Genomic DNA, 18773 nt, shown 5'->3' with positions numbered 1-18773 from the left:
TAATTCCCCCAAAGAAGAAAACAACAATGGTTAAACAGCCAAAGTGATGCTAAATGCAGACTAAGACTGCCCCAGACAGGCTCTGCTGCTGCATGATGTAACAATATCCTAGTGTTTGGGAGGGTGATGCAGCTTGGCCTACTCCTGACGCAGCTCAGACAGGAAAGGGAGGGGAAAAGCCTCTGTGAGCACTTGACTGCAGAGGGAGTGCTGCTTGCTGACAAAAGCTGAGTCAGAGGATGAAGGCTGCGCTCTAGGCAGACATGGCCCAGTTCAGGCTGCTGGACTGCATGATGAACCACAATTGGAGTTTACTCTGCAATCTCTACTGTGCGTGGAGTGGCCAGGTTTGTCTGATGGGTACATAGTTTTGCTTTTTAATTTGAGACTGCTGTAACTGTAGGGCAGAGTGAAAATGCTTGATATGAGAACATTGCCTTTTGTTACAATCATCTTTTGTTACTTTGGGGTTGATTAGGTTTTTTTTTTTTTTTTTAACATAGCATACAGTAAATCTGATAATCTGAGTGACTTACTCTGAAGGACTGCAGTTAGCTGAAGTAGCACAGCCAATGCAGGTTGTGGAGCATTAGGTTGTGGGGGAGGGGAAGTGGGACTGAATTACTTAACTTAAAACTAATAAATGAGAAGACAATACAGTTGTACAAGACAGCCAATTCACAGCTTTTCCAGAGAGCTTAAGATTGTGTTAATACAGTAGCAGGAGTTTGGAATGAGCTGCCTTTAAGCAAGCTTTTTATTTACAAAATAAAATATGGTTCTGGATTTCTTTCATGGTGGTACTGAATGAAGTTTCTTTCTGAACTTTTCATGTTACTAGCCAGGCTTTTATGAAAGCCATTGTTTTATAGTATAGAAAACTTGCTGGGCGTATGTTTTAGAATAGCTGTCTGTTCTTGAGTGCTCTCTAAGAAGCAAGCCTTTCTCTTCTGCAGCCCCATCAGCACTGTTCTCAGGTAGAGACCTCTTCAGTAAGTCGTAAATCATGTTGTCCATGCTCAGCCTAATGGCTTGCCTTTTCTAACACAGAAAGCCCAGCCACGCCCCAGCAGTATCTCAGTTCTCGCACAGGCCAGACACAAACTTCCTAGACGGAAAGACTAGACATTAGTTCTAGCACATCTCAGTTCTTTTCTATATGTCCTAATTTTTTTTTTTTTTTTTTTTTTTGGTCTAGAAAGTAGTTTCATAGTTTAGCATGGACGTTAGACCAGAGAATTAGAGATGGAGAAGGTCATTTAGCGTCTGTTTCTTCCAGGTTAAGATTGATCCCTCATTGCACTGTCTATTACTTTCCCTAATGGATTTACATTACCATAAAAATAGGGGGTTTACATGGCTGCTCAAAGAATAAAAGAAGATACCTACTGCCATTATCTTAACATTTAAAATTCATGATATCAGGAGCCCAGCAAAGCTGAAACTTGAGCTCTGTGTGTTACATGCTTCGTAACTATCACTAAACCCTAAGTCTTACCAGGACTTTCTTGTTGAGGTCTGCCCCAGAGGAGTGGCAACTGTGTCATAGATGCTTTGGGATGGGTTGGTGCAGCTGCTGATACTGAGTGCTCTGCGTGTGCCTTGGCCCGAGTATTGCTAGAGAGTTGCCTTCCCTGTGGTTTTGATCTGACAGTGGGCTGTTTAGTCAGTAGCATCTCTGTAGAACATAGCCTAAAAATGGTACAGGGCACCATCTTCAGTGATGTTGATGCCACTACTTAAATATATTTAATGGAAGCCACAGATGGAGGGCCTCTGAGGCCAGGCAGTTGAAGTATGGAAGGAGATTGGTCAGTTGTGATGGCACACATTTGTAATCTCAGCACTTGGATGCAGAGGCAGGAGGAGCAGGAACCAAGGCCAGCATGAGATGAAAAAGTTAAGAGACCTGCATAGAGGCAGGAATTAGAGACTGTCTTCAACAGGAGAGCAAGCTCTAGGAGGCAGCTTCTGTGCTGGACCTGGTATTGATAGATACTGCCTATGTGTGTTTATGTATATAATATGTATAACTGGTCCTGGCCCAAATCAGAAGAGGGGGTTGGATCCCGTGGAACTGGAGTCATGGATGGTTGTGAGCTACTGTTTTGGTGCTGGAAACTGAACCAGCAATGAGTGGTCCTAACTTCTTAGCCTCTCTATAGCCCCTCGAGATACTTTATTTTTAAAAAAGCTAAAATTTTAGATTTGCATGTCATCTTGTCTTATATTTTAAACATTGATGACTTACTAAAAATTATCAAAACAGTAGGATCTGAAGCAAACACATCTGGTGGGCAGATGTGGCTCTAGGCTTCCTGTGTGCAACATCTGATTTATAGTAGACTTAGGCTAGCTCTTGGTTCCCTTGATTTTACCATTGAAACTAACCTGCACCCAAGAATGTTGTAGGATAAAAGCACGTGGTATTGATAGTGTGGAGGATGGGGAGGAATGAGAAAAGAGGGAAACTGGAGACAAAGAAATGATATGCTGGAAATCAGGAAATGCCACCACAGGGCAGAATGCTGGCCACTGTGGCGCACTGAGAATTCTAATCTAGTTCCTGTTAGTTGTTGAACATCTCACTGCTGTAGAGAGGCAGAATAGTGGAGTGGAATGCCAAGTTTAGTGTTCAAAGTCACTGAAGGCAGAAGTGATACTGGCTCTGTACTGCCCACACGCTGCTAGCTTTGCCCACTCCCCTCCAATAGTGTGGCCATCAGGAATCGCTGTGAAGGCTAAAGCACGGGAGCTTGATTCAGCATCAGGCACAGTGCCTGGCATGTTAGTTATATTCAATATGTGCTTACTGTTACCGTTAGTGTATTCTGACTAATCTATGAGTTATGTAAGAAATAAAAAAATTTAAATTGTGTATAAGTTGAGTGGTCACTTGTAAAACATTGGAAATATAAGTTAAAATTGATTTATAGTTTGTTCATTCAGCTCTCACTCCTATTAGTATTTGATATGTCTACGGCCAGTGCATTTGAGTGGTTCATTGCTTTTTAAAAACTGTAGTCATATTATGAACTTCCCCCCCCCAATTTTGAAGGCTTCATTAATACAGGTTTATTTTTTTAATTTGTGTGTGTGTGTGTGTGTGTATGTGTAGTTCAGGTGCCCATGGAGGCCGAGAGAGGATGTGGGGTTTCCCTGGAGCAGGAGTTAAAAGTGGTTGTGAGCTGCCCTGTGTAGGTGCTGGGAACCAAATTTAGGCCCTCTGCATAGTATACAAGAACTTTTAACTGCTGGGCCATCTCTCTAGTTCCCAGGACTTTGCTTTTAATAACTATAATAGTTTAGCTAGAAAATCTATAATTTTAGTTACATTCGTTGGGCATTTAAATTGCTTCTTTGTATGTTTGCTGGTGTGTCTGTGGACAAGTTGTGTACATCTGTGTGTGCATATGCATAATATCCTTTTCCAAGAAAGCCAGCAACCTTTCTGTTTTCTGTCTTATATTTTGGTAACACAGAAGGTATTTAATTATTACTGTTTTAATCAGCTAGGGAGTCCCAGAGGGACTTTAGGCAAAAATCCTAAAGGTTTTGTTTCATAGTGGGCACAGTGCTATAAATTACCCTCAGCCTGACCTCCAGTTTTGTGGGTGTGCTTCTGGAGGCTTGTGCCTGCTCACTGTGTCTGCTGCTCACTTGCACACAAATGTACAGGAGATGAGGAAGTAACATCAGTGGGAAGTGGCATGGGAAAACAGGCTAGAACAGGCTAGTAGGCAGGGCAGATACGGTACAACACAGGTCGGACTTGCAGCTGACATGGAATGGAAGAACAGAGGTCTCTTCATTGTTGTTAAGTCCAAACTGAGCAGCTGTATCCAGAGGGAACTGCTGGCCTCAAGCCTCGGGGCTGGAGCTCTTAGGACTTCTGGTCCCAGGAGGAGGAGGAGGAGGAGGCAGCCGTCCACCATTAGCCCTCAGATTTGCTCCACCTTAGGAAGCCCGAACAATGATGGAAGGGGCCACGAGGAATTTTAGTTCAGCATTTTCAGAGTGATTAAAAATGGATCCCAGGCATTCTAAATATTTAACCGAGTTTAGTACTTCTGATAGCTCACAGTGATGGTGTAACTGTCACATTCCTGGTTTCGTACACGAGGAACCTGATGCAGTAGTAGGTTTAGTCACTTGCCCAGGTTCCCACAGCTGGGACAGTGCAAAGCAGGGAGCACTGGGAGTCAGGCTCAGCTGAGCGGGGACTGCAGCTGTGCACCGCCTGTTACACTAGTTTGGTCTTTTCCAGGGCTTCTAAATTCTGATTCGCACAAAATAAAATACACTTTACATACTGCTGTAGTTTGACACATGATGACTCAATTCTGCTTTGTACCATGGTTGATGGTTAAGTCGATGAGACAGTTTCCTAATGGCCTTGAGTTGAGAAAGTAGGTGGGAAAGTTCTTGACGTGGAATGAACTTCACTTGAATTAAAGAGCGAAGGGCTTGATTTTCTGCAGTTACACAAACACAGCACCTATTAATGTTATTGGCAAAAGGCCTGAGAATATTTCTGTCCACATGTAGTACATGCTTGTCTTATACTGTATTTTCTCTTAGTTGAAGAAAATTGGTCTCAATAACTCATCAGGCATTGAGATAGGAGCCATAAAGGTGCACTCAGAATGTTTACAAGGTAGGGTGTTCAGAGCTGTGGACTAAGTCAGAATCAGAACAGGGAAGAGAAAGGATGGTCCGGGACACGAGGACAGCAGATCAGTCTTTTGTCCATCTTGCTGCACACATCCCTTTCCTTTCTCTTCCATCACAGACCACTTTACAAGTTCGTCCACCCATCCACCATTGGCCCTCCAGCCACCTCCTCAGAACAGCTTCCTTTAGCTTACTGAGACTTGCTTCTCCTGTGACATTTCCCTCACTCTTTGGAGCAGGTGGAAGCTAAGGTCGGGTCATTCAGGAACAATGTGTTTTATTACCCTTTTCTATCATTTCTGGCTCAGGCCTTTGGAACCATTCTGGTTGGGCCCCCCCCCCCCCCCCCCCATCACAATCACGTCACCCCCGTTGCTCTATCACAGGCTGTATATTCATTCTTAGTACTTGCTGTCGGGAAGAGGAAGAGAGAGCTCTTAGCATCTTGGCAGCCTAATGCTGCACTGGCAATGAAGCATTCTCTGACCCCTCTGCAGATTTCTGTTAGTTAGCCTTTGCTTTCTTTTGTGATACATTGACCTAGTCCTGCAGTCCAGCTCCTCAGCCCTTAGATCCTCCCATCATGGTCGTCTGTAACAGTTCCGACACCCATTTAATATGAAGTCTCATTTTGACCAGGCTTCGTAGATCTTGCCCAGTGGCGTATGTGAGCTTCCCTCTCTCTCTCCCATCCCAGCTACTCCTCAGCTAACTTCTCATAAGCTAGTGAGGATTGACAAGGGTTTACAGTTCTTAGGAAGTAAAAACCCCTTCCTCTTTCTTCTTGGCCTTGTTTCTGGCTTTTTATAGGTGGGACAGATCACTTCCAGTCCAGAGTGGATTCTCCATTAGTGGGCAGTGCTATGAGTCTTTGTATACAATGATTTACCGGATTTCACCCTCTCTTCTGTTCCTGGTCCTGTGTGCTCTCCACACAGGCTCAAGGCCACTATCCTTTTAAGAGGGTCTTTCTTCAGGTAGACTAACCTTGGCTCGTTGACCCTGGGCTTTGTAGGGGGCAGAATCTTGCCCTGAGCATCTATCTACGTGGCTTTCTGGTCTGTTACCTAGTCATCTGCCCTGTGAACTTAGTCTGTTCTGCCTGTATTCCTGTTCCCTGTGCCCAGGTCTTACAGATTTTGTGTGCTATAAGCTAGGGTGGCCGAGGGCTCATTTCTCAGCGTTCACTGCCTCTGTTGTCTGCTGATCCCTGTCATAGCTTCATAGATGCTATGTGAGCTTGGTTGGTTGTGTGGTCCAGTGTTACTTACCTATTGCTTGAATAGCAGATTACCTCTCCAACTCAGTGACTAGGAGAACTCAGTGTCTTGGTGGGGTAGAAATAGAAGCATGCTTTCTTAGGGCTTCTTGCTTGGCCCTAGTGCTTGGTTTGCCTAGGGAAGCATCTGCTCAGAGGCCTATCCCTGTTCTTGACTTTAGAGGCTATGAAGCTGAGAACCATAGTTCTCTTTTCTTTTCTTTTCTTTTCTTTTCTTTTCTTTTCTTTTCTTTTCTTTTCTTTTCTTTGTTAAAAGTGGTGATTTCATTTTACTTTTTACTTTTAATGTGTGCATTTGTCTACATGTATGTATGTGAATCACATGCAATGCCCAGTGCCTACAGAGGCCAGAAGAAGGTGTCAGATTCCCTGAAACTGAAGTTAGGGATGGCTGTGAGCTGTCACATGGGTGCTGGGAACCAAACCTAGGACCTTGGCAAGAACAGGGAGAACCATCTTTCCAACCCCTCCCCCTTCTGCTCACAGGGGCCTTAGTTCTCAAGCCGGCTGCCTGGTGGGTGGCTTCTTCAATTTTGTGTTTTGTGCCTCATGATCCTTTTCAGAGAGCGTTTAGTTTTCCACATGGCAGCTTGTTTCATAAAGATGTAAGGGAGAAGCAGAGACTGGGCAAGACAAAAGTGGCAGTGTTTTGGAATCTAACCTTGGGAAGTGACATTCCTTCACTTTTATGGAATCCCATTCTTCAGGAGCTAATCACTAGGTACAGCCCACACTCAAGGGAGGGGTTTGCACATAGACAGGAATGCCAGAAGGTGGGGAGATTGATTAGAGTTCATTGCAGAGCTGGGGAATGTGCTGGAAATCTCTCCCATATCCCTCGGTTTGTGAGGAGGCTCACAGATTTGAATCTGTAGTATTCAGCTCTAGTAGATAATCACAGTGAACAGACGCAAAGCAAATCAGCAAAGAGGAAAGGCAGAGGAGGCTGGGACAAAGGTCAGTGGAAACCACACACAGGCTTCCAAGAGTCCTCCCTTGGTGAAGTCACACAGGATGTGCTTAATTGCTTCAGCAACAGCCTGTTACAGTTCGTGTGAAAAGTGCACCAGAGAAACTCATTCAAGGTGAGATTTTTTTTTTTTTTTAAAACTGCAAGCCTAGTCACCTTTTGCCTAGAATATACCACAATTCTAGAATCCTAGAAGGAACATAGGTGCTTAACATAGAGTACTGTCTACACAGCACAGGTTAGGCAAAGCAAGTTACTCTCATCAGCTAGGGTTGAGGGGAACATTCTTCACATCCAAACAGCCTGGCACCCATGGCCACCTTGCAGGCATCTGTAAGGTCTGGTGTGCTAACTCTTCTTAATAGGATGGAGTTGGAGTTTATGTTCATCTTACCACAAATCATAGTAACCAGTCAAAATATTTTGTCAAAGCCAGGTGTGGCTGTACATGCTTGTAATTCTAGCTTTCAAGAGATTGAGTCAAGAAGAAAGTTGGGTCCACACCAGCCTAGACTGTATAGTATAAAGTAAATTACCTGATTTCTTTGAATACAGTGTTAACTCATATAGTTGAAATAATGTTACCTAATTTTTACTTTTTAGTAGTCTCTTTAAACAAAACAGGTTAATGCAAATTATAAGGCTTTGTATTTTTTCAGCAGTTTATAAGAACTAAACCTTACTATTTAATACTAGCTTTTCTACACAAGCAGTGTCTACTTTGGATATAAATAGTTTTTAAGACAATAGATCCAAAGTGTGACTTAGCATTGTTAAAATCAACAAGTGCTGGGGATGTGGCTCACTTGGTAAAGGAATTGTTTCACAAGCACAAAGACCGAATTTGATTCCCCAGAACCAATGTGAAAATGGTTCTGGTGGTGTACACTTGTATCCTGTGGAGGCAGGGACAGACAGATAGATCTCTGAGGTTCATTGGCCAGCCATTCTTGCCTGATTTGTGAATTCTAGATCAATGGCAAATTCTCCTCCAAAAGAGGTGCATGCAGTGTTTTGCGCTCTCTCTCTCTCTCTCTCTCTCTCTCTCTCTCTCTCTCTCTCCCTCCCTCCCTCCCTCCCTCCCTCCCTCCCTCCCTCCCTCCCCCCCAAAGGAATGGAAATCAACTTCCAAAAAATAGGATTAGCTGGGGATGCAGGTGAGTTGGTAGAATGCCAGTCTAACATGCTGGAGGCCTGGTTCCACCCTTGTACTTCTTAAACTGGGATGGTGGCATCCAACATTCCAGAGGCAAAGCATGATGATCAGGAGTTCCATATCATTCTCAGTCCCAGCCAACTGGGATTATATAAGGTCTTGTCTAAAAATAAAAACAAAAACCCCAAAAACTACTTTATAAGAAGATTCTTGTTCTTCTTTCACAAAAAGAAACAACTTAGTTATTTAAGCCCAATGTTGAACAAAATATCTTATATAATCTCATCAGAAAAATATACCAAGAAATGTCCATATTGTGCATTCATTCTGTGACTTTACTCCCTTATGTTCAGAATCTGTCATATCACAGACTGAGCATTCTAAGTGTGTAGGTTACTCTCCTGAACGTAGATTCATTTTCACATCTAACTGTAAAGTCTCTGCACATGCACCTTCCAGGTGCCCTGGGCCCTGTATCCCGCATTTCCTAAACCTGCACAGGAAGAGCATATCAGCACTAACAACAGTCCAGCATTTGGTTTTGGAGACGCACCCTAACTAACCAGCATTTCAAGCCTTGGCCCATGGCTTTCAGCACACACAGATGCATCTGCTCTGTTAGCAGAGCAAAGCAATGCAAACTGTCCTTGTCCATTTACTATGAATGATGCATATTTCTTTTAGCTTCTAAATGTGTAGTATATTGCGTTTGTATCGTCATAAGTTTGATATATGCTTTAAGACACTTGAAGACATTCCTTGTATGATATGCAACCTTCTTAATAGTTGTGATGGATTAGATTGTTGCTCCTTGGTGGAGCACTTGCCCAGCATACGAGCCCCTAGTTTGATCTTAGCATTTTCACTCTGTAGATGGCTTCTGAGTTTCCAATTTCTACTTTGCTTCTTTACCATTGTTGGGTTATTTCTGGGTTTTGGAAGCATTTTTTTCTTCGTAATCTCTTAAAACAATCTGTTCTATATGATGTTTCTAGAAGCACAGCACATTGATAGTTGTATTGTAGAGTTATTGAAACTCTTCAGTGCTTTTAAAAAGATTTACATTAAGGTTCTTTGAAATATTAAGCTTTCCCACAGTGCTCAAATGTGCTTAAAATTACTTTCTTGTTATTTAACTATAGCTTTTTCATGACCCAATTGTAAAATAAATACTTCCTGCACTTGGAATTTTTTACTTCACTGAGTTTTTAGTAAGTTTGATCCCAAAACAATACCTTTGAAAGCGCATGGAGAAATTGTGTATTTCCACAATGGAAATGGGACAGCAGAAATCTTGGGGAATTGTCTTAGTGGATGAGGCACTTGTCATATAAGCATGAGAGTCAGGATTTAGGACCCCGAACCCATATAAAGTCAGGTGGGGAATAACAGCCTATCTATAATCCCAGTTCACTGGAGGAGAAGGCAAATTGATGATCCCTAGGTTCAAATGAGACATTTTGCCTCAGTTCATAAAGGTGCAGAGCAATTAAAGGCACCTGACATCAATTTCAGTCCTCCATCACATGTGCTTACACATGCACTCATACCACCCACAGCATGTCTCCCTTACACATGGATGTTGGAGCGCACGTGCGTGTGCATGCACACACACCATCACACACCACACACACACACACACACCCCATACACAGTGCACCCCACACATAAAGACAAAAGAACTGGAAGTGCAATCTCCTGTTCCTCTCCTTGGTACTTCTCCCCCAGGAAACCTTGCATTTCTAGTTAACTGCTCCAAGGTCAACCTACTCCGCCTCGTTTCTACAGAGTTAGGGCCCATTCCTGTGCTGTGACTAATCAGATTATAAAACAGTTCTATCCTACTGTGGTTTGGGCATTATCTCCTCTATGAACCCAAACACTGCTATCTTCAGTGATAACCTTGTGTTTCTGGTGCTCTTTCCAGGCTTAGGGATTTTGTTTTGTTTTGTTTTGTTTTCTGCGACCTGGAGCTAAGACATTCCTGTCCATGAGAATTGCATTCTGAATTTCAATGACACCACATACTTCTGTCTTGAAGGCGCAAAGGCTGTGTGTGTGTGTTCTCTTCTGTTACTTATGTTAGAGGAGTCTAAGAAGAGTTTAAGGTGCCTAAGTCAATGAAAACCATTTTCATTTTAGGATATTCGTAAAAAGTAAGAAAATCCTAACGCTGATTCCAATACAGCCTCCTGCTGTGGATGGATTTTTGTTCTCTAGTTTATGCTTAGCATGATGAGAGTTTGAAATGGAAAACAAAATGTTAATATATTAACAAGATGCCCATTCTCAGGAATCTACCCTATGTTATTCTCTTGGTTTTTCATAGCCACTGTGCTACAGTAGTAGTGTAATAGAGACGCTCAGGGACAGTATAGGAATGACCAAGCTTGAGAGACTGCTTGCTGTACTTACAGAGAAACAAAATTCAGTTTCTTGAACCCTTGTAGGCGGCTAAACAAATACCTGTAACTCCGCTTCCAGAGGAGTCTATGCCTTCTTCTGGACTGTGAAGGATCAGTGCTCCTGCCAGCACTGACATGTATATAAAGCCCCCCCCCCCCCCAATTTAAAAAAATTCTTTTTAAAAAGATAGTGAATATAGCCCAGTTTGGTGGTGCATGGCTTTAATCTCAACACTCAGGTGGCCACAGAATTTGAAGCTGGTCTGGTCTGTTGAGTAAGTTCTAGGATAGACAGCCCAGGGCTGCACAGAGACCCTGTGCCCCAAAGCAAAATAACAACAAAAGATAGCAAATGGTGGATACAGCTAATTTAAAAGTTTAAATGAACAAAGTATGTTTTATTCATGTGGTGAAGTACTAGAGAGTTTTAAAAATAATACAGACATGTATGCTCATATGGAAAGAGACATAAGTAGAAAGAAGTTAGAAAACTTCTAAAGTGTATATTTTAAAATGAAAAATGTCTGAGAGTATACATATAAACAAAATTCTGGCTTAGTTTTCTCTAAAGAGATTTATTTTTTATTTTTTATTTTTTATTTTTTTATCATCTTGAGTCATTTGTGAAGCGGGAACCTCAGTTGAGAGACTGTCTCCATGCCTGTGGACATGTCATCATGTCATGCATGAGGTTTTTTGTTTTTTTGTTTGTTTGTTTCCTGATGAATGATTGATATAGGAGGGCCCTGTCCACTGTGTGTGGTGTCACCACTTGTCCTGGGTTGTACAAGAAAGCAAGATGAGCATGTCCCTGGGAGCAAGGCAGTAAGCAGCGCTCCTCCATGGCTCTGCATCAGCTCCTGCCTCCTGCCCTGACTTCCCACAGTGATGGGTTGCCCTGGGTGTTGGTTATGGTGTTTATCATAGCAACAGCAAACAAAGTAGGACCAGAGGGAATGGCAGATAAGTTCAGCTATTTTCCCCTTTGCTTATTTTTATCTTTAGTGAACATTTATTATGTGTCTAATAGTTGTAAGAAAATGGTATGTCATCCACTACTATATCTTGTATATTGTTGAGACAATCTACAAATGGTGTGGTTTACTCAGAGCGATCCAGTTCAGGAGACTGGAAACTTTAGCTATAGTCCAAGCTGCACTGCTACTTAGCTATGAGACCATGATTTAGGCTCTCTGGCCTCAGTCTGTGTGTATAGTAAGTTGGTTGGTCTCTGATTTTGAGGGCTTTAGTAGTCAGATAAGGAAGTAAGTAGCCTTACTCTCCGAGCCTCTCTCTCTAAGGAGCTATGTGTATGTAGTAGATAATGTGCTGTCTATCTTAGGGTTTTACTGCTGTGAACAGACACCATGACCAAGGCAAGTCTTCTAAGGATAACATTTGATTTGATTGGGGCTGGCTTACAGGGTCAGAGGTTCAGTCCAGTATCATCAAGACAGGAACATGGCATCTGAAATGTTGTTATTCTGGAAACCAATGTTTCTTGAGCAGCAGTTGGTGAATGGTTGCTCTTGTTGGGCTATATTTACACATGTGAAAGCCACATCAGCATGTGCTATGTGTTATTTTTCTTAGTCTGACCCTTTGAGCAGTACTGTCTTCTGCTCTGCCCATTTGGTGTTGGACAGACCTAGTATATAGTTTAAGTCACGAGTATTTGCAAAGGGTTAGGCCATTTGCTTGAGGTTTCAAGATTATACCTTCTAAATTAAAATCTGTATTATTAGAGTGAGTATGTGTTGTACAAAAGCATGTGCAGCTGTTGCATGTGTGTGAAGGTCAGAGGACAACTTGGGGAATTGATTCTCTCCTTCCACAGTGGGCTCCAGTTGCCTTTACCTGCTGAGTTATCTCACCAGACAGAGTTTTGTTTTTAAGATGCTAAGTGACCAAGTTGGCTTACTTCAGCTCCAAGTTTTCTTTAGCTGTAAGTTTCTGTGAAATTAACGTATTACCTTTACGATATTAACTAGTGAGTCCACTGTTAGGTTAAGTTGATAATACAAGGTCTCCCATGGAGTCTTGGCCACCCTGGAACTCACAATATAGACCAGGACTAAAGGCACACCTCTGTACTCTTAATACTATATTTGGCTTTGATTTATATTTTGGAAAACTTTGGTGACCATTATTTAAGAAGATGGGTCTGTTCTTCAGCACTGTAATGCTTCAGGTAAAATGGGTATGTTTCATGATGGCTGACCTACCATGGTTTCCCTAGCTTATATATGCGTCTTTCTGTATATGTCTCAGAGGGACTGCATTGTTTTTTGGTATCTAGGATGAAGTGAAAATTAAGTGTGACTTATAATTTACCTAAAGAGTAAAGAGATTATTTAATCTGTTTAATCTGAAAATGCAACCCATTATCAGCTTGAGAAGAAATAGACTCTTTATTTTCATCACAAAGTAAGAACAATGTGAAAACATCCCCTTTACAGGATCTATTACTATTATGTCTTTAACAAAATACGTGAAAAAAAATACACATCTGTATTTTTCAGATTCTGGCTTTGGCCTTCTTTGTTACAGTTAGCTTGTGTTTATGTGTATGTGTTTGAGCACATGTGTGGCAGTCAGAAGATAACTCTTAGGAGGCTGTTCTCTCCTTCTATCATGTGGGTCTGGGAACTTGGATTTGAGTGGCTGACTTTGGTCACAACCTTCACTGGTTGTGGTATTTCTCAAGCCCAGTCTTTTTCATGTAATATAGTACTTTGTATAAATATGTAAACTGGAACAATTCCTAAACAAATTCTTAAGGTAGTTTTCTTTTCTATCACCTATGTTTTATATAAATTTTAATTGATCCACAGAAATTTAATTCAGCCTTTTGACTTTCTGTTAAGATTTTGTTTGCGGCACTAGAATAAGACAGGGACTCTCTAGGGAGTGGCTCTGTGTCTAAAAGGATACGTTTATGCACATAAACACGCAATTCCAGTGTGCTGGCAGTGCCTGACGGGGGAGATGGAGGGTTGGACTCTCCTGTTGAAAATTTGTGCCGAGGAAAGAATAAACGATTCAGGTAACACAGAAAAAGACATTTCAAAACTAGTGCAACTTAGTGGGACATATCCTCATACCTTCTTTTCTTAGCATTATACACTGGCTGTCTTCCCAGCGCTGACAGTGCTTCACACTCATGACTTTAGTAGCTTAGTCATAATCACTATTTGGTGTCGCTGTCTAACATTGGTTTGTTTCCTCGTTATTACAGAGATGGATAGCTCGGCTTGACCCATGGCTAGAAAGTGTTTGACTCCTGAATCACACACCTAGCTCAGAACGTTTTACTAACTTCAACTTCAATTTGCTGTTATATTAGAACCAAGGAAAGATGGCGATGGAGGTGGGGGGAACGGATAGCGGGAAAGCTTTGCTTTTGAAGAGCATTGTTCATGAGAGATTAGCTGAACTTTAGATACTGAGGTAACTTCAGAAATCCTTATCAGAAAACGTGATACTGCAGACCTTCATGCTGTTTTTTCTTTCTAGTGTGAAAGTCTCATCGAAAAGATATTTTAGGAAGAGTCTAACTTCGAAATGGAGGGGATAGTGTATCACAGTGTTGTAGTTAGATAGGAACAGGGGTGTTAGTTGAACTACACTTGTGTGACAAACTTCCTGGGGAAAAACAATACCCTGGATAGGGAGCCCATGACAGAGCAAAGTCAGGGTACGACCGAAGTCCAACTTGGTGAACCAGTGTGTTTTGTTGGAGTTACAGGAGAATGGGTTAGGGGTTGCTTACAGGGGCAGAAATGACTCAAAAACCCAAAGAACTGTGGGGTAGGTAGAAGTATGGCATCACCAAAGCCCACCCCAGCATGGTGACACTTCACAAAAGCTAGGAACCTGGAATGCACCACACAACCTGCCAGCAGCTCAACAGATTGGTGTGTCTTTTCCCTCGGTCTTAACCTCTTCTGCTTTGTAGCTCAGCTTCCTTCAGTCTGTGAGGAACTTTTCAGCCTTTGTTTACACTGGTAAGACGGGCCTAATGAATCTGGTCAGTTTCAGGAACTTCCTGAGGCAATTTTGAGTTGTTTATCTTCTGAAGAGCTTCCTGTAGGATGCAGTGTTTCAATCTAGGAGGAAAACTGTTGCTACACAACAACTATCATTCTGTTATTATTATCTATGGTTAGTAAATACCTGTGAAAATTAGAAGTAAAATCACAATGCTGAATTTTGGTAGCACATTTGCAGTTGATGGACTGTAAATGCTCAGTGCAGTTGGAGAGGCTTTGGAAGGAAGGAGTGGAACTGATTGTGCCAGCTGAAATTGTAGGAAGCTGCAGATGCCTGCCCTGATGGAGTGCTATGGGTGGTGTCAGTGCTGGCATATGCCAGTGTGGCTCATTCTTGCTTATACTTTACAGTGTAGATTACTTCTTATCTTTAGACCTCTCCCTGCCTTTAGGAAGTCACATCTTTGCCAAAAGGAACAGCACTTGAGCAGAAAAGCCAGTGCTTATTAATACAGTGCCATAGCAGGATTTGTTGAGGAAGAAGTCAATGAAGGCCTACAACTGTGTCACCAGATTGTTTTTTTTGTTTTTTCTGTTTTAAACATGCATTACATTTGGTCACTCTAGGTGGTGTTCCTTTAACAACTAAATAATAATTGAAAAGAATTTATTATTTGCCAATTTTATACACATATACAACATATCTTAGTTATGTCCCACCCCAATACTCCCACATTCCTGTAGCCACCTCTTGCTTTTTCTCCTTTACCTCCTCTTCTCCTGCACCCCCAATCCCCCTCCCCCATCTCCCCATAGAGTCCACTTGAATCCAGTTACTAATACCTGTATACCCATGGACTGAGAACCAAAATTTCTAGAAAATTTGTTTTTTACATTCAGTTTGGAATTTTTGTTTCAAAGTTGCTTAATCCTTCTTTTTTAAAAAAATAAATACCTGAAGTATACATCTCAGTTAGAATAGTTTTTCTTTTCAAATGTTATACATGTCTTCAATGTTCTAATAGTCTAGCAATTGTTCATTGAACTTCTGGCCTCCCACACACTGGTGTTTAATTATGATTAATGTTTAATAATTATTTATTGCAGTAACATTTTCAAGAAGAAGCACTTGAATTTGAGCCTTCAGTTCCTTAGGATACAGCCCCTTAGTGTGCTTACCTAATTCAAAATACCTTATAAAATTCTCTTTTATTAAAAGCTTAAGCTATAAACCATTATCATAAGAGTGAAAAATTTCAACTTCCTCTGATGCAATGCTAAGGGCTGTTTGCTTAGTTTTTAAAATAAAATCACATGTTCAGAGGTGACATCCTTCTCTTGTGCCTATCTGGGTGAAAATGGCAGACAGACCACATTGTTGTAGCTGATGGGGGCCACAGCCTAGCTCACATATTTCAAATTCACTGCATATTACACTACAGAGACATTCTATACCATCCAAGTTAACTTAAAAGATATAAATACTGTTAAACATGTGTAAGTACCTAATGCATGAAAATACTGTGTAAATGCCATAGTTACCACGTGTGATGTTTCCATATAGGCAGATGCTCCAAGGAACATTTCAACTTTTTATGAGTTTGGTAACTGAATACCCCATTTCCATTCACTGGAGAATGGATCAATACAATGTAGTCTTTTTACAGTGGAACTGTATGTATTAATAGAAATTAATGAACAATGTAGACATGGCTGGCTAGCCATCCCCAGGAGACCCCTTTCTTTGCGGTAAGCACCTAGATTTCATGTCATTGCATCCTTACTTTGGTGAGTATTTTTAATAGCTGAAAGCAGTGGTAGAGGATATTAAAGCAGTGACTGCAAATATATTGTAGATGCATTGGCATTTTCGCAGAGAGAATTCTTTTAAATTATAAGTAAATCTATACAAATGATAACAGGACAAGTGAAATTTTTTGTTCCAGGCACAATTTTGAAAACTTTATATTTTACTTTATTTTTTTTTTAAATTACGTATTTTCCATTATGTATTGTGAATGCAGGGAGAAGGGAAACATTTGCGTGTGGAGGTCAGAGGATGGTTTTGTTGAGTTGGTTCTTTCTGTCCACTCCTTTACTTGGGTTCCTGGGTGGAATTCAGGTCACAGTGCTTGTGTGGCAAACACTTTGCCTGCTGAGCCATCTGTCCAGCCAGCCTCACTCTCTCTTTTCTGAAGCCACATCACACTCTCCCTGTTATCATGGAGATGCGTAGTTTGTCATGGAAGATAGGAGATGCTGATTGGAATGCGTCCTTACTACCAATAAAACAGCTCAGAGAGTATGCCCAGAAAATAGTCTGAGGAGGCACTGTTGGTTGTGAGAAGTACGGGTGAGGTGACACCTCTTGTCATTCTGTGACATGGTAATAAGTGTGTAAGGTTAAAAGTTAATGAGACATAACTTTGAACATCTAGCCGCAGTCAGAGCTCTAACCTGCTTGTGAAGCATTCCTGAGTGTCCTCAAGCTTGCTGCATTTTTGGTTACTTTTGCTATTATATAAATTTGAATTACTAAAGTGAGGGTTTAGGAATCCATCTTTGAAAAGTTGGGATCTAAACTTTTCAAGAGAGTGAGGGAGCAGGGACTTACCTCGGGAGAGTGAGAAAGGGCAGCTGCTTAGGTGCTAGGTCCCCTGAGAAGCAGAGACCTATCAGTCTGAGAGCAACAGCACTACCCAGCCCAAATCATGCTTAGTTTATTTTAAGTAGAGACTTTGGATGCAGGGCCACAGCAGGCAGCTTCTGTGAGCTGTGAGCAAGGAGCTGGGAACGAATGTCCACCTCCAGGATGAACTTAAGCTTGACCTGTTTGTGAAAATACTGACACTCAAGGGTTTTATTTGCATTATTACAGACAGAAGTTACCCAGCCCCAAGCTGTGAGTTTATTTCTTTGTCCTAGTAACTGTACTGTGAGCTAGAATCACTGTTTCGAAAAATACGAGTAGGTACAGCAAGATACTTTGTATCAAAGCAGCTCTGTTGTTTTCACCTACATTGACAAAAAGTCTGGAAGTCTGGAGAGAGCTCCGTGGTAAAGTAAAGGGTAAAGATCTGAGTTTGATCCCCCCACTGGGAAGAAAGCAGGTGTGGAACATCTGTATTCCCAGCTCTGGGGAAGCAGAGGCTGGTGGGACCCCCTGGGGGCTCTCTGGCCAGCAGAGAGCTGGGTGAATTCCAGACCCATGGGAGGACCCTGTCTCAAACAATGGATGGCATCTCAAGAATGACACCTAAGGCTGTCCTGACCTGACTCACCCTCTCCCTCTTGTTCTCACTCTGAAACACTGGCTTTCTCCAATTACCCATATAAACAGTCAAACAAAAAATTTAAGTTAAAAAAGGATTTACCAGCAAAATGCTTTCAAGAACTCTTGGCGTATCCAGATTATAATTTAAGAGTCTTTTCACTAAGACTCTAAACTAATAGACCCCCCCTCCCAATTCTTCAAAATGGGTTATCTCTGGCATAACTCTGGAGAAATTTGTTTAGAGATAAGCAACATCTATCTAATTATTCAATGCCATATTATTATTATTGTTATTGTTATTATTATATTTCAGCTAATTGTGTGTATTGGAGAAAGTAAGCAAGCAAGCTCACTTACTAGCTGTCTAGTTTTGAGAAATTACTCAACCACTGTAAATCCATTTCTCTATCATACTTATGATATAAACAGTTTTGGCTGGCAGTGTTCACTTGGTAGTGTTGAGTATTCGCCAAGCATGTTTGAGGCCCTGGGTTCAATCTCCAACACTGAAAAGTAATCAGTAGAAAAGTTTTAGATACTCAGGTTTTGTCATAGACAATCATGTTTTTACATTTGATCTCAGTATCTGAACAGTAATACTTTAAATAATCTTTGTGTTAGTGAGACGTGTAATTTTATTTTACAAAAGTGACTTGTTTACTTTCAAGGTGCTATTTTAAGTATTATATATTCACTTTGAGAACTCATCGAAGGACTTAAAGATGACAGTACTTGTTTGCTGTCCCAGCACTTGGGAGGGAGATAAAGAATCAGTTTAGAGTCATAGGGTTGGGGGAGCAAATTCAAAGCCAGCCTAGGCTACATGACACCCTGCCTTTACAAAATTAAAAACATCTTTGAAATGATAGATACTAATGACACAAACAGGCATATGATGTAGTTATTTATTTAGGTTGACTATTCCTTACCCAAAATTTCTGGACTAGAGTGTACTTGATTTCTTTCTCTTTTTTTTTGGTGGATGGGATGGATCCTAGTGTAAACCTTGCACACAGTGTCTGA

General features: G+C 41.4%; 1 protein-coding gene across 5 annotated transcripts in view; it reads left to right on the top strand.

Annotated features, from left to right (window-relative positions):
• The window catches only part of Arhgap21 (Rho GTPase activating protein 21), a 122328-nt gene that overhangs the window by 23548 nt on the left and 80007 nt on the right, over positions 1–18773 (top strand). Inside the window, exon 1 of one of the 5 annotated variants that reach the window (XM_076939593.1) lies at positions 157–347. The exons of 3 other annotated variants lie outside the window; for them this stretch is intronic. In XM_076939593.1, the coding sequence (XP_076795708.1) occupies positions 264–347 (84 nt within the window). In that variant the 5' untranslated portion in view covers positions 157–263. Of the gene's footprint in view, positions 1–156; positions 348–18773 lie in introns of those variants that run through there. One more of the 5 variants, XM_076939592.1, reaches the window with a different exon arrangement.

This window comes from Arvicanthis niloticus, chromosome 8 (genome assembly GCF_011762505.2).
Source record: "Arvicanthis niloticus isolate mArvNil1 chromosome 8, mArvNil1.pat.X, whole genome shotgun sequence".
Classification (NCBI taxonomy): Eukaryota; Metazoa; Chordata; class Mammalia; order Rodentia; family Muridae; genus Arvicanthis; species Arvicanthis niloticus.
This window is presented reverse-complemented; position numbering and strand designations above follow the sequence as displayed.